The sequence below is a fragment of the Eptesicus fuscus genome, chromosome 5, assembly GCF_027574615.1.
Source record: "Eptesicus fuscus isolate TK198812 chromosome 5, DD_ASM_mEF_20220401, whole genome shotgun sequence".
NCBI lineage: Eukaryota > Metazoa > Chordata > Mammalia > Chiroptera > Vespertilionidae > Eptesicus > Eptesicus fuscus.
Window position 1 is genome coordinate 107533165 of NC_072477.1, and position 17829 is coordinate 107550993.

Here is a 17829-nt window from a genome sequence, read left to right on the forward strand (position 1 = left end):
AGGAGAGAAGGGGACCAGCTCATGCCCTGCACCCAGCCCCTATTCTGTGCCTACAGCTGGGCACAGGGAAGGCCAAGTTCTAGGACCCTCAGGCCCTGAGGGAACCAGGTCTCCAGTTCAGTCTCAGAGCCCAGGGGCCTCTCCAGGCCCTGCTTCCACACAGCATCTGCAAGACGATGCCCTCCCTCTCTGCCCCGAGAGCTCTGGCCTGGCCTCTAGCTGGGCCTGGGGGGCTGCTGTTGGCCATGCAGCTGTCCTGGGGCTCAGACTTAACCCGGCCATGGTGGGGAGGGTTCAGAGGCACAGTGCAGCAGTCCCAGGTCCAAAGCTGGGAAATGTAACCCTCCACACCTGGCTGGGTGCTGGAGGGGTATGTATGTGTCTGACAAACTCTAGCCAGGTGGCCCTGTGGGGGCCAGGCCCAAGCCCAGCTGACAGTGTAGGGAAGACAAAGGACTTTGCTGTCCTTCTGTGAGGTCATAACTAAGGCAAATGTGTGGTCTGGCTCCCAGGAGCTGCTGCTGTGAGCAGAGGTCAGCGGTGGAAAAGCACAGGACATTGATGGATGGTGCATAGGCTCCGGAGCCCTCCTCACCCTCCACTGACCTCTGACCACCCGACAAGGCACACACCTCAGGGATGGAACCTGTGTGCCACTGTACCTGCACACGCGCGCGCGCACACACACACACACACACACACACACACACACACACATGCGCTGCCCCAGAGGGGTTGTGTGCCGCAGTGTACCAGTGACCCTATCCCCACCTGCCAGCCTCACGCTGCCTCCCAGGTCTCTAAGGCTCTCCCAGCACCCGCCCGCCTGTCCTCTTGGTCTTCCACACTCCTCAACGCCTCAGGGCATGAACAGCTGTCAAGGTCCGGCCTCCTCCAGGGCAGGGCTTTGGAAACCCAGGATGCTGGCCACTGGCTTTTCCTAAATGCCAATCCCAGACACCAAGTTTGGGTCTATTCTGGCTGCTGGGCTCCTGGCTGGGCAGACCCCTGAATCTTGAAAGACCAGAAGGAGGCTCCCAGGGAAGGAGGTAGTTAGGCAGCCTGAGAAGGATGCATGCCAGGCAGAGCCTTTAGATGGACGGTGGTAAAATGAGAGGTTTTGTGACCTTTTGACCTAGTGCACCATAGCCCTGTTGCTTGCTCACCTAGGAAACTTGGAGGTGGGGAAACAGTTCAGATTAATATTGCTCCAGCCCTGGCTGGGTGGCTCAGTTGGTTGAGCATCATACTGTGCACCAAAAGGTCACTAGTTTGATTCATGGTCAGGGCACATGCCTGGGGTTGCGGGTTCAATCCCCTGTCAGGGTATGAGGCAACTGATGGATGTTTCTCCCACACATCAGTGTTTCTCTCTCTCTCTCCCTCTCCCTTTTCCTGTTTCTAAAAAGATCAATAAAAACATTTTAAAAAAAGATTGCTCCAGGCCAGATGCCAGGTATGTCATGATTGGGCGTCATTCTGTCCTAAGAAGGCAGGGTAATTCCCCTTTACCTGTACCCTTCATGCTGGCCTCTGAGTCAGGAAGTCCAGCCTCCTCCATCCTCCAGGCCAAGAGGCAGCCAGACTCCCAGGCCACAGGCCTACCTCCATACCTGGAAGGCACAGAAAAAACCCAATCCCTGCTCCTTGACCCAGCAGGGACAGGATGGGAGAGTTGTCCCGGGCAGGAACGGTCATCTAAGCAGGGTGGGCTAAGGCTGGATTCTTGTGTTTCTGACTCTTCGTCTGCTGGACCTTGAAGGGAATGTTTTCTGGAAGAGGCAGGGCTTGAATAGAAGAAGAGGAGGGGGCATGAGCTGGCTCATGGGCAGGTCTAGGGCCTGGGGAGGGGCTGGCTGGCTGATCCAGGTCTGTGGGTTGGGAGCATGGGGTGAGGTAGTCAGAGAGAAAAGCAAAGCTGTGGTCCTCTTTGACCTTGTTCTCTCTCCAGCCCCCTTTCCCCCATGCCCATGTGTAGTGTCCTCTGGCCTTGGCCAAGCTCCCCTGGGATTTCCGGGCAAGAAGACGTGGCCAGGGGCTCCTTAAGGCAGGAGCAGAGGTGGAGGCAGGGCGTGTCTGGTCTCCCACTTCACCAGACAACAGCCCATCAACAACACTCCCATTCCATGCCTGCCCCTCCCGCAGCCCCCAATGCAGTTGGTCCTGGTAGGTTTTGAGTTCTTGGGAGGCTGCCGCTTAAGACATGAGCAGAGCTGTTATTCACAGCAAAGCGATGGGCTCTCATCCTGAGGTTCATTTGTTAATTGGACTTCAATGAACCATCACTATTGCTGATGGAACTACACCACGATAGGTGGGTCTCATCTGAAAAAACGGATCCTGGAGCAAGAATGCAGCCAACTCCCCAGGCACGGGGTGGACCGCCCTGCACCGTGCTGCAGGCAGTGGGCCTGCTCTGGAAGTCAGAAATGGTACCCTGGCTGGTGGCTCAGTCGGTTGGCGTGTCATCCTGATGCACCAGGGTTGCGGGTTCAATCTCTGGTCGGAGCGCATACAAGAGGCAACCAATGGATGCATAAATGGGTGGGACAGCACATGGATGTTTCTCTCTCTCAAGTCAATAAACAAAAAATTAAAAAAGAAAAGAAAACAGAAATGGCACATCCCCAGGACCTCTGAGATGAGCACTCTGGCAAAGGGAAATATCTTTCTGTAAAACAAAAATGCTGCTCCCCACATCCCACCCACACTTGGTCTGAAACAACTCCGCTGTCCTCAGGGGAGCCCCTCCTGGGCACCTCTCCCCAGGGCAGCTTCTGGGGACACAGGCAGGGGCGTACTTTCCATGTGGCCCAGGGAAAACCACAGGCAGTGCACAGGCAGGCTGGAGCCCCAGTCTGTGGGGCACTGTCACACCCTCTCCTCTCCTGGGGCACTTCCTTGTTCAGAGAAACCTTTTTTCTCTGTTGAGGCAAGAGATGGTGCAGGGTCAAAAGGGGCCCATGACTGTGCCATCTGCCAGCCTTTGAAATGTCCCGCAGTGGCTGCCCTGTGGTCTAGCTGGGGGAGGGGCCCTGGGAGCCCTGTTCTTAGGCAGAGGGGGCAGGGCCAGTTGTCAGTCAATACATGACCCCAAGGGATGGAATGACAGTCCCCTTGGCGGAAGTACAGGCCTGGATGAGATAGTCCAGGGAGATCTTGCCATGACTTTGGATCCTTCTCAATGGGTCGCTCTGAACATCCACTCTTCTGAATATCCCCTTTCTTACGAATGCCGCCTTAGAGGAGGAGGAATGTGGGTAGACGTAGAGGTGAACTTCCCAATCTCACAAGAATCACTTGAATCACCTGAATCACTCTGATTCTGGTTCTTGGCCTAACACGCATGGAGTTCAGTTCAAGTTCTGAGGTCTGGGGCATCTCAGATATAAAGCCCTGCTTCCTGCCCCTTCCCACAAACAACAGCCTCCCCGACAGGTCCTATTACCCAAGGCGGGGGCCTGGAGCCTGCTAGCTGCCTTCTGCTTGGGAGACTGTGGGCAAAAGATGAGTGAGTTAGATTTACCTGTGTATTCGCCACCTCCCCAACCAGGCCGTGACCCCTTGAGGACGGGGACCCGCCTCAACACTACCGGAACGTTCCCAGCTCCCAGCCTGGGCTCAGGGAGGCCAGCACGTGTCGGTGAATGGAGGAAGGGCCTGGGAAACTCCCGTGGAGACAGGCAGCCCCTCCTCTCCGCTCTGCTCGGCCAGCCCCGGCCCAGACTGCGGGACCCCGCTCTACACTGTTCTAGAAGCTCCTGGGCTGGGAGGAGGGCTCAGACCCTCCCAAAGGAAAAGAGGGGTGCCTCTCACACACATAGAGGACACAGAGCTATGGAGCAGTCACAGGCCCCTGGGAGGAGAGGACAGCAGCGAAGCTGGACGTGGGCGTTGCGTCTGAGCGGGAGGAGGAGGCGATGAGGAGAGGCCTGGAGATCCTAACCAAGCTGAGGCAAGCGGTCTGCATGTCAAAAACTGGCCCGTTTTACACAGCCACCTGGGCTTCCGGTTTATCTTGAAAATTTGAGAGAGCTGCCTGCATTCTTCCAAGGCAGAGATCAGCGGGGGTGACTCCGCTGCTTTTCAAAACAACCTGTGTGCGCTCCGGTTCGCCAGTTGCCTCCACTCTATCGCCTCACACACCTGGCTGACTGGAGCGCTGACGGCACTGACTTTGCCTTCCCAGGTGCCATTCCCCGACAGAAGCTCACTGTGTGTGTAAGGACCACAGATGACCGAAATGGGAAGAGCACGGCAGGAGGAACTATATCGGAACCCAAACACCAGCTTCCTGCCCAGTGGCCTTCCGCACTTTTCAACAGATGCGGAACCATCCAGCATCTGACCTTGAAGCCTGTGGGGCCACACAAGGGCAGAGGGAAGCCAGACAAAGCCTGGAAGGAGGACCAAGCCTCCTGGCTACTCATGGTGTCCTGGGAGGCAGGAGGAGCCCGCCAGAAGCTATGCCCATGCTCAGAAACAGCCTGGGCAGAATGCCACGAGGACACCAGGAAGGCCCCCTGGCCTGCCTCGCTGCCGGAGATCTCACCACAAGTACCTCTCCTGGTAAGCACTGCCCTCTTGGGCCGCTCCTTCAGGATCCTGGCACTGCTCAGGGAGAGCTCATGCCTTTTGGTTGTGAGTGAGTGTTTCTGGCATGAGAAGATCTCAGGGGCCTGAGCAGTGGTGAGAGGGGGAGATCTGAAAAGACTTCTTATGGCTTCAGTCTGGCTGGGGCGTCGCAGGCCAACCCTTCCTTAACCACTGATGTCAGCTGTGTTTTTAGTTCTGGGATACAGGGATGTTCTCAATGAACAAAAATTCTGAAGCTCTGAGCACAGAGGGACTGACATTATGGGAAAGTCAGACCGCACTGTAAGCCCGGGAGCCTGAAGGGGACATAAGACCCCAGATTCCCAGGGCCTTCTCCGTTGCCATGTGCCTCTTCCGACAGGCGTCCTGGGAGAGGGCAAGGACCGGGCCGCTGCCAGGGCAAGTGGCCAGTGGCTAGATGGTCATCTTCATGTGCTCCGCTCCCACGGCAGCCATGTGACCGCAAGTCCCTTCATTGCCGGGGGCCTTGGCCTCCTTGGCTACCACATGGAGCCAGGCAACCTGCCTCCCAGGGCTGCCGCATCAGAGCCAGCGTGTGGAGGACCAGGCTCTGAGTGAGCACAGCCATGATCACTGCCGCTGTCATGGTGAATAATGATTAATTTCTTTTGCTGAGCCCAACCCTCTGGCTGCTGAGATAAGCCTGTGAGTCATGCCAGGCCTCCGTCTACTCCACCTAAATCCCTGCCCTCTGAGGCCCTTTGGCCAAGGCCCATGGCCAGACAGGGGATGGTGTGAGCAAGCCGGGGGGGGGGGGGGGGGGGGAGACAGGAGTGGGGGAGGTGGGGCGGTGTCCTCAGACTTCTCTGGAAGTCTGGCTTAGGGCCCTGATGCAACAGTCCCCTTCCAAGTGGGCAACTGCTGCATAGGGATCAAGGCCGGGATGAGGTGGAAAGAACCTTTGGATTCTGGAATCCTGGATCCTGGCTTGGTTACCTACTAGTTCTGTGACTCTGGGCAAGTCACAGAAATGCTCTGAGTCTTAGTAACCTCATCTGTAAAGGAGATAATATTTCACCTAGCTCACAGGACTAGGCAATAATTAAATGATGCAAAACACACACAGACACACTGAGCACATTTGCCAGGTATATAGTAGCCACTAGATAAATATAACCTTTCTCCTTCCTCTCTTACCAGGACCTTAGACAATTGTCCTACACTTAATACCTTCTTCAGTTAGTCACCAGGGTGTGATCAAGGTCAGTCTCAGTCTGGACCAGGGTCAGGACTCTCGGGCTCATCCAAGAAAACCAATGATCCTTTGAGTATGACTAACTGACCCTGATCTGTGCCCTGCCCCTCCCACTCGGGCTGGGGCCAAGCATGACCCATGTGCACAGGGGAGCAGCCCTTCCCCTCTCAGTGCTGGCTCTGTCCCTGCTCATTGCTTTGGGCAGTAGGCAGTCAGAGAGTAGCTACCAACTGTCAACTCAGCCATCCAACCTTTGGCCGGCGGTCAGAATCCCACAGGCTGTCTCCTGGCTGGCCCCTTCCCTACACTCTGACCTCTTGGGCACCCCCACCTCTCAAGGTCACTGCCTTCCTGGTCCCTGCTGTGTTCTGACTGACAGGTCTCTCTGTGCCAGGATGGGAGGCAGGTTCTAGGCAATGCTCAGGGACCAGGAGCTTGAGCCAGGTCCAGACCAGTTAGGGGAGACCTCAGGCCTGAGCACTGACCCAGCAGATCTGGGTGTTGAATTTGTCTTGGGTAGTAAAGCTGGGACTCCTGTTCCCAAGAACTAAGGCTGCTTCCCAGGCCAGAGCACAGCCTGGAGCAGCATGGAGGCCAGCCCTCACATCCTGACCACGGCAAGATTGAAACTCAGAGAGGAGCAGGGACTGGCCTGAGTTCACACAGGGAGTCAGGGGCAGTGGGCCAGACTCTGGGTTTCCCTGATCCCATTCTGGCTTTTCTTCTTTGCCCCGAGGCTTTCTTCTTATAGTTCTTACATGCCCACGGTGAGTGCTGCTAAGGATACCACTCATCTCCAGGATATCCCTCACCTCCGTGTCACTCTTTACCAGTCAGCATCTCCCCCATTTGGCTCTGCCATCTCCACAGTCCTTTGAGGTGGGTTCCCGGGTGAGGTATTCAGGCACTGATAGGTGAAATAACTTTCCCAAAGTCACAGAGAAAGCTAGAAATGGGGCCGGATTCACTCATTCACTTGTTTATTCATTCATTCAATATTTGTTGACAGCTTCCTATGTTCCAGATACTGTGTAGGGATGGGATGGTAAGCAAAACAGACCTGGTGGTTGCTTATGGAACTAGTGGGGCACAATGGGGGAGGCACTGAGGAAGAGTAAGCCAATCTATATAATAAAGAGCCAGGGTCGTAACGACCGACCGTTACTACTGAAGGCTTGACCAGAGGGGAAGTCAGTGCTGGGTTGCTGTGGTCGCCACGGCAACCCAGCACTGACTGCCTAGGGGGCTGCGGATCAGGCCCAGAGAGAGGCCTGCAGAGAGAGAGGTAGGGTCTGTCCGTAGTCTCTGTGGCAGCAGTTGATCAGAACTTGCCTCTCTTTCTATCCTGGCCTGACCAACAGCCGGGCCTCCATTTCTCTCCAGGCCTCCACCAGGGCTGCTGATCAGCCCCGCCTTTCTGATCAGGCCCCGTTGATAGGCCCAGAGATGCTGACTGGCATGGAAACTGGCCAATCAGAACCAAATTGGCCAGCAGAGGAGGGCAGTTGGGGGCGAGATCAGGCCAGCAAGCGAGGGCAGTTAGGGGTGATCAGGCAGGAAGAGGCAGTTGGGGGTGAGATCAGGCCAGCAGGGGAGAGCAGTTGGGGGTTCGATCATGCCCACAGGGGAGGGCAGTTAGGGGCGATCAGGCAGGCAGGCAGAGGCAGTTAGGGAAGATCAGGCAGGCAGGCAGAGAGGTTAAGGATGATCAGGCAAGCAGGCAGAGGCAGTTAGGGGCGATCAGGCAGGCAGAGAGGTTATGGGCAATCAGGCAGGCAGGCAGGTAAGTGGTTAGGAGCCAGTGGTCCCAGATTGTGAGAGGGGTGTCTGACTGCTGGTTTAGGCCCATAGGGATCGGGCCTAAACCAGTGGTCGGATATCCCCCAAGGGGTCCCCGATTGGAGTGGGTGCAGGTTGGGCTGAGGGAACCCCCTCTCCGTGCACGAATTTCATGCACTGGGCCTCTAGTAATCACAAAAAAGCACACAAAACGTGAAACTATAATAAGGGGGGAGGATTTAGCCTGGCCTGGGAAGTTTGGGAGGGCTTTCTTGAGGAGGTAATGCTAAGCTGAGATCCAATGAGGGGAGGAGGGGAAGGAAGAATGTTCTGGGGGAGGGAGTGTGCAAAGTCCTGGAGTGGGAGGGAACAGGGTCTGCTCAGAGAACAAAGAGATGTCTAGAGTGGCTGGAGCAGAGAGAGTGAGTGTTGGGGGGGGGGGTTCATATTAAGGGGCCAGCAAAGACTCACCCATGCTGGGTCTGGAATCCTCTTTATTCTGGGAGCAATGAGAAGCCATTGGAGGGTTCGAAGAATGAGTTCCCTTGGTAGTATGGTACCATGGTATCAAATAGTAACCTGCCTTTGAATGGGGTTTGAAGAGGGGCAAGTACCAAGAGCAGAAGAATAATGTAGTAGCCTAAGGTGGTGGAGCTGATGGAGAGAAGCAGCAAATTCAAGGTCCGAGAGAAATGACACAGCCTTGTAGGAATCCCTTTCCACGTCCCGCGTGGTCCAGGGTTCCAGTTCAGGGTTCGGGTTCTGGAGAAGGGCCGCACACAAATGAATGGAGACTTGAAGAAATTCAATTTGGCGAAATGGGGGGCCAGGCGGTAGTCCACCTCTAGTGGGAGAACTACTGACTGCTCTGGCTCTGCCATCCCTTTTATTGAGGCTTTGGGGAAAACATCTTAGGCAAGATAAACAGAAATTTACATGTAGCCCTTAGGCGGGAAATAACAAAACTTACATGGGACAAACAAAGGTGGAGGCTGCTTCAGCTAACAATGTCTCAACTAAAGGGTGAGTGGTTAGAGCAATTAAGGTTGTTGACCAGCCTTCCTGGCTTCCTGTCAACATCTCTCTTTTAGTGAAACTGATTTGTTTCCGGCACAGCCTGGTGATGGACTGGATCGGGTGAGAGAATGTGATTTGATACCAGGATGGGGAAGAGATCATGTGGAGAGTATAGAGAAAGAAGAGCAAGTGAGGGCTGAACCCTGGGGCAGGTCAACATTTAGTGCCAGGAAGAAGAGGTAAAGGGGTGGTGCACAGAGAGGGGGCATTTTGGAAACCAGGAAAGGAAAGGGCTTCAAGTAGAATGAGTGGTCATGAGGGGTTAATGCCCCAGAGAGGTCACAAAGGGTGAGATGACTGTCGGATGTAGGATCAGGCATGACGGTCATGGTGACTTTAGAGAAATCTGTTTCAGTGGAGAAGTGGGATCGGACTGGAGCGAGCCAAGGGCTCAGATGGGAAGAGGCAGACCCTCAAGATGAGCCAAGTGGACTTGTTGGCCTGGAGGATGCATCTGGGTACTAGACGAGGGCCCAGTGCACAAATTCGTGCAGGGGTGGGCCGCTCGGGGTGGCCTGTGGGGATCAGGCCCCAGCTTGTGCCCCCAGACTTGCAGCCCCACAGCCCTGCCTGGCACCCCGCCGTGGCCTGGCACCCCCCCCCCCCTCACCTGCTCTACCATCCCGCCTGTGGGGCAATCGATCGGGACGGGAGGGGGGGAGGGGGCTTCTACCTGGCTCCCTCAGTGCCTGGGAGTTTAGTGGTGCCCCCCACTGGTTGCCATCTGTGGGGAGATCGGGGCCCCCACTTGCACCCGCCTTGTCCTGATGCTGCCCTCTCACCTGCTCCACCATCCCACTGCAGTCCTGCTCTTGTTGGGGGTCCATCGGGGCCGGCAGCACCTCCACTGCCGCCTGCTGCCAGTGCCGCGTTGCCGACACCCGCCATGTTCCGCACCGCCCCCTGGTGGTCAGCGCACGTCATAGCGAGTGGCCGAACTTCCGGTTGAACTCGGAAGGGGACGATTTGCATATTAGGCTTTTATTATATAGGCTGGCTCAAGGCTGGAGCCTGCATAGTGGTAAAGCGGCCACATGCCAAACTAGGGATGTTCCTTCTTAGGACCGGAGCCCTCTCCGACTCTCCTCTAGCGGGCTAATGAATGCGTAGCTTGGGCCCTTGTGCTTCAACCCCAACTCCACCTCCTGTCACCGTGGGTCTGCCTGCTGGGGATGCAGCAAACCCAGAGAGGAGGGCAGAACTGGCAGACAGGAATCCCGTGTCCCACCTCCCATCTGAGATGAGACAAGGTGGAATGGCAGAGAGCAGGACACTAAGCCAGGAGACCAAGCTGAAGGCAGCAGGAAGAAACACAGGCAACAGAAAGATAAGAAAAAATATTTTGAAAGAATATGAAATTATATGTTAATATACTATTTACTATTAGTCAATATATAAAATATATGTAATATATATTTTAAGCATCAAAATACTCATCGTGAGAAAAACAAAAACGCAAGTGGACTAAGTCCTGCTCTTTGCGGGTGTGCAGTGTATTGTCTGGAATCAGACGCACGGGGTACCGTGTTCTTCCCGGGCTTAGGGCTTCTGCGGGCGCGGTCCTCCCTCTGGGGCTCCTGCCTGGAGCTGGGGTCGCACTGAAGCCCTTTCCAGGTCCCACCAGCTGGGCCTTCCTCTCGGAAGCCCTCCCTTTGATTCATCTGCATCTCATTAGCGCCAGCCCCAGGAGGCCTGGGACGCAGCTCCCTGCCCCCTCCCTGGGTGGAGAGGGTGCTGGCGAGGCGCTCCTCCCGCCCCCACACCCCACACCCCACACCCCGCACCCGAGCTCCAGCCCAGCACAGCGCCAACTGAGCGTTCCCATGGCAACCGGGTGAAGGCGCAGGTCGTGCCGCCTGTGGAGGAGCAGCGGGCCGCCGAGCTTCCCCGCCTCCCCGCCTCCCCACCTCACACTCCCCTCCCCACCCGCCCCCCGCACTTCGCCCTGTCGCCGGGCTGGATCGGTGAGAGGCAGGGCCTCAATCTCCCTAGATGATGGGCGATAATTGGTTTATGGAAATAGCTGAGCAGAGACCCAAGCTCCCCGCCAGGCCCTCTCTCTGCCACCTGTCCTTCCTCTCCGCAGAAATGGAGCTGGGGGAGGAGAGGGGGGGAGAGGGGAGGAAAGGGGGGGAGGAGAGGGGGGGAGAGGGGGGGAGGGCCTGGGCGCTGGGCAGGTGGGGATGGGGCTTTTGAGACAAGCAAGTGTTTCACCTGTTGGTGTCCAGCCCACCTTCTGTCCTTTCACTCTGTGGGTGCACTAGTTGTTACAGCACCTGGTGTTTGCTTCAGTTGCTCTTTGGCCTCTAAGTGTGTGCTCAGGCTTCTGCTGGGTGCTGTGTCAGAGAAATGTGCCCTGTCCGGGGAGCCCTAGTGTGGGGAGCGGAGCAGCACTTTTGTACAGAAAGTGCGTCTGACCGGTTTGATCCTGCCCTGGGCCTCCCAGGAGGGAGAGCTCAGCTTCCGCGGCTGCCAGAGCCAAGGAGGCATCATGAGCAGGGCTTTGAAGGTGGGGCTTCAGCAGGTGTTGGGCAGAAGGCTGGGCAGGCACTCTCCAAACGAAAATGTGCCCAAAAGCCAATAGGCAGGCACGGAACGATGCTGTTATTGGTGGAGGCGGGAGGTGGAGGGAGGTGGAGGGAGGTGGAGGGGAAGGCCCTGGTGGCTCCCAGTTCCTACAGAAGGGCTAAGGGATGGCAAACATGGGGGGGGGGGGGCACATAGTGCTTTATAATCAAGATTGAGCAGATGCCCAACATCCATATGGAAGGCTGGCTGGCTGGAGACTCTGTAGCCCTGTGATGCCATTCTGAGAGAAGTGAGGTCCATGAGATGAGATTGGCAGCAGACATGGCATGGCAGGCCTCGCTCGGATACCAAGCTATGAGGAGTGTGTACCCTGACTGCAGCTGGCTGGAGGGGATATGGCAGTGCATTAAAAGCCAAGAACTAGAGAAGTCCCTGTGAGAGAAATGACCAGAGCGTAGTGGGGGCCAAGGAGGAGGGTGGTAGGATGGGGCACCCAGAATCTGGAGGAGGTAAGACCCGGAACTTCTCCCTCCTTTGACCACCCTCACCCCTCACTGAGCATAGCCCAGGTCTCTGCATCCGGGGCCCTGTCCCTAAGGTCAGGCTGTGTCCAAGCCCAGCCCAGTGGATTGTGAGATCAAGGAGTGGCCTGCCCTTTCCCCGCTAGGCCTGATGAGCAGCTTCCACGCCGCAGGAAGATGCCAGGCCTCACATTTGCAGAGTCACCCAGCCCCTTGGCATTCCCTCTGGCTGTCACAGTCCCAGCCCCAAACCTTTGGGTGCTCATATTCTAAATAACCATACTGGTTTCTGCTCCAGTGGACACCAGGCCCTGACCCACTCGCAGCAGCTACTTACACTACTACGTATGGCCACGGCTCAGAGCCATCTTTGCAGGCAGGGAGGTTGGTGGCCCCATGGAGTGTGACTGTGATAATCTCCTTATTAGAAGGAGACAGGTGGCTGATGACAGATTCCACGGTCTGGGTGGTGTTTGGGGAGTCCTCTGGGCCCTTGGCGACCTGTGGAGAGAGCCAGGGCTGAGTGGGCTCTTTTTACTGCCTCCTGGTAACCCTGGTCCCTCATATCTCCTCTCCAAGTAGCCGTTTCCCTCTGTCACTCCCCTGCCCAGCCTGGAACCACGGTTCCCAAAGGGGCAGTCGTCTTTGACCCCATTTCCCCCCACCTCTGCCCCACAGCCCACACCTCTCCGTTTCCCTCCTGCCTCGCCCCAGGTCCTGGTCCATCATTTCTTGCAGAATGAGAGAGGCCACCTCACCTTTCAAGTCCAGTCCCACCTCTAAGCCCTTACTTTTGCAGGTACCCTGCCTGTAATTCCCAAATCCCTCCTGCTTTGAGCTCCTAGCAGTTGACCTTCTTCTGTCTCTCCTGTAACCTACCCCAGTCCACCTCAGGTTCCCCTGTGCACGGCACTTTACAGTGTACAAAGCTTGTCCATGGAGCCACCCAATGCCTCAAGGAAGATGAATGATTTGTCTGTCCCAGATGCCTGGTCTGTCTCCAACCCAGAGCACCCCCGTGGACCCGGAAGGAGGAGAGAGGTGCCGCCCACATGTGGCCTCCTGGGCTGGTTGCCCCAAGCAAACTCATATGCAAAGGCTCAATAACTCAATAGCTTGTGGATTCATGGCCCAAAGGGCCATGGTGATGAGAGCTGCTGAGAGGAGACAAAAGCTACAGCTTGGGGCAGTCAGGGAAGGCAGCTGGGAAGAAGAGGCCTTAAAGGGTTGGGAGAAGGCATGGGTGAAGCAGGGAGGACCAGCGGGAGAGCAGACAGATCCGAGGCAGCTGCGTGGGAGGGGCGGAGCATTCCGAGGCCCAGGGCAGGCTCAGAGTGTCTCCGGAGGCTTCAGGGAGTCACGGGACGTGGAGGAGCTGGGCATTTATGGGTGAATAAACAAGAAAGCCATTAAGAACCAAGTAAAACACGGGGGTGGGGAGAATGTGGACATGGGGCTGCTGTGACTTGGGGTATCTGGGTCCTCTCTCTGCACTGAACCACTGACTCTCTCCCCCGGCCTGGAATTGACGTTGACACAGTTGACCCAGATTAACCTGGCAGGAGGCCACCCCACCCTTCCTCTAGCTTGCTTATTAATTGGCACCAGCTGATGTGAGGGGCCTTCTGTCTGGGAGAGAGGAGCAGTGGACCTCTTCAGGTTGGAGATGGGGCGCTAGGGGGCCACTGGGAGCTGGCCCTATTATCTGGAAAACTCGGCTTAGCAAAGCCTGCATTGCAGGGCAGCCTGGTGAGGCGGGGGAGTCCTCAGAAAGGGAAGGGTCTGTGGAGACCACGGAGAACAATGGCCTGTTACACAGAGGGGAGGCTGAGGGTCTGGTCCTGGGCGGGCTTTGTGCTGTAGCAGCCCCGGCAGGGTGGGTGCGCTGGCTCTGTCCTGATCAGTGTCAGGAGAGCCGGGTTTAAATCCCAAATCAGTCATTTTCTGAGAGCCATTTTCTCCAACTGGACAATGAGGGCTTGAACCAGCCTGCCTGGAACCCACCGGCTTCCTATGTGATGGCCCAGGTTTCCCACACACTGTTTCCATTTTGAGCCTGGGGTCCTAGGCACTGTGGCTCCTGGTTTCTGGAAGCCTCTGGGCAGAGAGAACAGGAAGAGCTGTTATTGCATTCAGTTCTCACAACAGTGGTGTGGTGTGACCACAAATATGAGCCCTGCGTTACTCCAATCTGTCAGCATGTCCTGCCAGCCCTGCCTTCAAACCATGTCTAGAATCCGACCCCTTCTCACGGTCTGCACTTCCAGCACTGAGGTCCAAAACGACGGATTTCTGTATTTGATTCTAATAGCTTTCTTGTTTCCCTCCGCCTCCCTTACCCTGCCCCACCTCACAGAGCAGCCAGAAGAAATCTTTAGATTTCAAGCCGACTACATCACTCCTCTGCGCAAATCCTGCAGCAGCCCCTCATTTCTCTCGGCCTCACAGGACTGTAAGGACCTGGGGGCTTTGGCAGGGGAAACTGACCTCACCTCATCCCGAGGCCCTTGGCCACTCACTCAAGCCACCTAGCCTCCTAGAGGTTTCTCGAACACACCAAGATGGCTCCTGCCTCATCGCCTTTTCCCTGGCTGTCCCCTTCCCGGCCTGCTCTTCCCTCATGCCCATCCCTGTGGCTTATTATCCAAAAGGCCTTCCTGGTACAGGCTGGGTCCTGGCCTGACACGATGACTAATGAGGAGGTGAGAATCCCGTCCCCAGCTCCAGAAGTGCCAGCCCTACAAAGAGATCCCTCCCCTTCTTCTGACTGAGGCCACCCCCACCTCCGCACCCACCAGGCCCTATCACTGTCTGAAGGGTTGTTGAGTTACCTCTTCCCCCCCTCCCGCCCCCCCTATTTCTCTTCCAGGCCAGGATAGGATGAGGGGGAGGGAGGTCAGCAGAAGGAACCCCTGCCCCGTGGAGGGGGGAGGGGAGGGAACAGCCACAGAGCCACCTCCCATCATAGTCTGAGATGCTGCCTTTCCAAGGTTCCACCCTCTCCGCTACCCCATCGCCGCCCCCCCCCCACACACACACACACACTCCCCAGTAGGTTTGCTGTTCTGGTTTGGTGGTGTAGAAGCAATATATAGCTTGGAGGTCCAGAGACCTAAGTTTTAGCCTGGCTCTGCCCCCAGCTCTCTGCATGACCTCTCTGAGCCTTAATTTTCCCACCTGGTCAATGGGTAAATCTGGAATGGCTTGCAATGCAGTCTTCCCAGTAATTAGCCTAAGGTTCCTGCAATGAGGTCAGGAGAGTCAACTAATATCTCCTCCACCCCCAGATTCCTAGGAGCAGCCTACGACGGTGGCCCAGCACTCTTGTTGCTGTGGGGGTACAGGGCCTGTCAAAAGCTCCCTATGGCCCCAGAAATGAGGGCCCAGCTGAATGGCAGTTGCCTAAGAGCTCTCGCTGACTACCTGGCAACCTGAGCCCAGCCAGGCATTTTGCAGACCAGACCACAAGTTGTGCCTCCTCCCTGTCATCTCCATCCTCTGCCTCTGCTGTGCCTCGCCTTGGGAAGTAAAGCTTGCAGGGGTTTGGGAGAGAACGGCTGGTGCTTCACTCTGGGCATGAGGCCAACTACCAGGTTGAGCCCAGGGCCAGGGAGGCCACGAGGGGTGGCGGTGGGCCAACCTTTCTGCCTTCCCTGCTTCAGGACCAATGTCCTCTCTCTACCCCCATCCTCCCTGGCCTACATTGGAGAAGTTATCAGGGAAAAGAAAATGCATGTGCTGAGTTACATGTCAGGGGGCAAAGTAAACTGTGGGTGATGATGAAATCTCCCTCAGTCTCAGGTCCCATAGACCCATCATGGGGGTGAGATGAATGAACCCTGGGGAGGAAGTTCACTTTCCTTCTATTAGCTTACTCTCCATTGGTTAACCCTCGAACACTGCTGGGGTGCAGACAGGGTCTTGGTCAGCATACAAAGCAGCCCTCTCGGCTCCTCTACCATGGCCTGGCACACAGCTAGCTCAGAAGGTTCTAATTCCAATACCTTACCCTCCAGACTGTTGGCCTTGCCCTCAGTAAGCCAGGATTAGCCTGCAAATGTCCCACGGGACCCTGGGCTGCCCATTTTGGGATGAGCATGCTGTGGGGCGGAGACTAGGGTGGGAGTGGGAAGACTGCACCAACAGAAGGAATTAATGGCTGGTTGCTTCAGCCTCTAGGGCTGGGGCTGAAATTGGCCCAGGTGGGGAGACAGATACCTCTGTTCCTCCAGATCCTGCCCCTGCCCCCCCTCTGCCCCAGCAATCTGGGCAGCAGGAAGCTCGGGTCCACCTCCAGAAGGGCCCTGCATCTGAAAGCCAGGGGCCAGAGGAGCGATCGCCGGACTGGGAGACATGGGATCTGGCTGCCTCTGATCAGTAATTTGGACAAGTTATTAGACTCCAGGGGCCTCGGTTTCCCCAGTTGTATCACAAGGGCTTTGAGTTAAAAATGGTTCCTCATGTTCCTTCTAGTTTCAGCTTCTAAACGTGCCTGGGAGTCACAGTGGCCATGAAGGCTCTTTCGTAGCTGAGGGAGCCGGCACTGGGACTTGGGGCAGAAAGCTCTGGCACCTGCACCAAGGCGCACAGCGAGCTTGCGGGCAGAGCCAGACATGGGAGCGGGGTCTGGCTGCCTCCACTCTGCTGTCCCTGCTCTGAGCTCACCAGCCTCCTTCGGATGTGACCTGCTTTCTCTGGGCCACAATGTATCCATACACCCTCAGGCTCATAACCCGAGTAGCCAGTACTCATTGGTACCAGCAAGAAGTTGTAGTGTTTGGAGCAGGAGAGGCTTTTTAAAAGATGACACAAAAGTCAGAAATAAAGGATTGATAGATTCGGTAACTAAAAAAATCTGTACCAACTTCTACAATGGTCCAAATTTCACCACAATATAAAGAAAAGACAAACAGGAGAAAATACTTGCAATTTATATTAATGTATGAATATCCCTGATACACAAATAACTCTGAAATCTATAAGCATCTCCACAATAAAGAGGCATGAGTGGAGGATTCACCAAAAAAGAAATATGAATATGTAATACTATATATACATTATGAACATCCTTACAGGGGATTCTGTCTCCTAAAGCTGTGAGTCAAATAAATCCAGCTCCTCCTCAGGGCTCTTTTTCTCCCACCCACATGTCCTGAATCTCCCCTTCCTCCCCCACTCAGCTCAGGTGGGCAGGTGGCAATGAGCTTCAGGAACCAGTTGGCAGCTCAGGGCCCCCAGATCAGGCCAGCCTGGTGCCTGGTGCCCAGTGTGTGACTTACCAGAAGGAGGCTTAAAGGGGGGAGGGTGTGATCAAAGAGAGGAGCCAGCTGTGGGTAGAGGGCACCAGGAACCACAGACACCAAAGTCAAGGGTAATCTATATATATAAAAGCCTAATATGCAAATTGTCCCTGCAGGAGTTTGACTGGGAGACCAATTGCTTGCTATGACGTGTGCTGACTACCAGGGGCGTTGCAGAACAAAGGAAGGCCCTGATCGGCCCTGATTGCCGGCCAGGCCTAGGGATCCTACCCGTGCATGAATTTTGTGCACCGGGCCTCCAGTAGAGTACAAACCACATTGGGGCATGGGCACTCCTAGCTATTTGGTTCATTTGACCTAAAAGTGTAACTGCAAAGAGGATGTTTCCAAGTGAGCAAATACCTGTGTCTTGGTCTTAGTTCTTTCTGTCATCCCTGTTGGTAAGTGACACAGTCGAGGGCATGGGCTCAACCTTGCCAGTTAGCAGAAGGTAGGGGAGCCCTGACATGGAACTATTTGCCTTTCTTCGCACTGAGATTCTAGTCCAGGCAGGGTTGTGTTGCTCTCTCACAGCTATTTATTAAGCACCTACTATGTGCCAGGCACTATTCTGAGTTCTGGGGATACAGCAGTGACAGAAAAATTCCTTCTTCCCAGGCATTGGAGTCCCTGTGACCTGGAGCGGGGGCTGGGCCAGGGCTGGGAGAGTGTGGTGGTGGGGCATGGACACTGCAAGGGTAGCAGCCTGGGAAACCCCTGGGAGGTCTTGGAGGGTGATGGTGAGCCATTGCCTTGGGCTCCCTGAGCCTCTGTGACCCCAGCAACGAAAAGGCAGAAACTCCTTTTCAGG

The 17829-nt window shown here is 55.8% G+C and overlaps 1 protein-coding gene across 3 annotated transcripts in view; it reads right to left on the minus strand.

The window, feature by feature from the left end:
* CCDC33 (coiled-coil domain containing 33) overlaps window positions 1-17829 on the minus strand; it is a 98962-nt gene that overhangs the window by 80459 nt on the left and 674 nt on the right. For all 3 annotated transcript variants that reach the window (XM_028133396.2, XM_054715626.1, XM_054715628.1), the window contains one exon: window positions 12056-12219. In XM_028133396.2, coding sequence (XP_027989197.2) covers window positions 12056-12219 — 164 coding nt within the window. The remainder of the gene's footprint in view (window positions 1-12055; window positions 12220-17829) is intronic.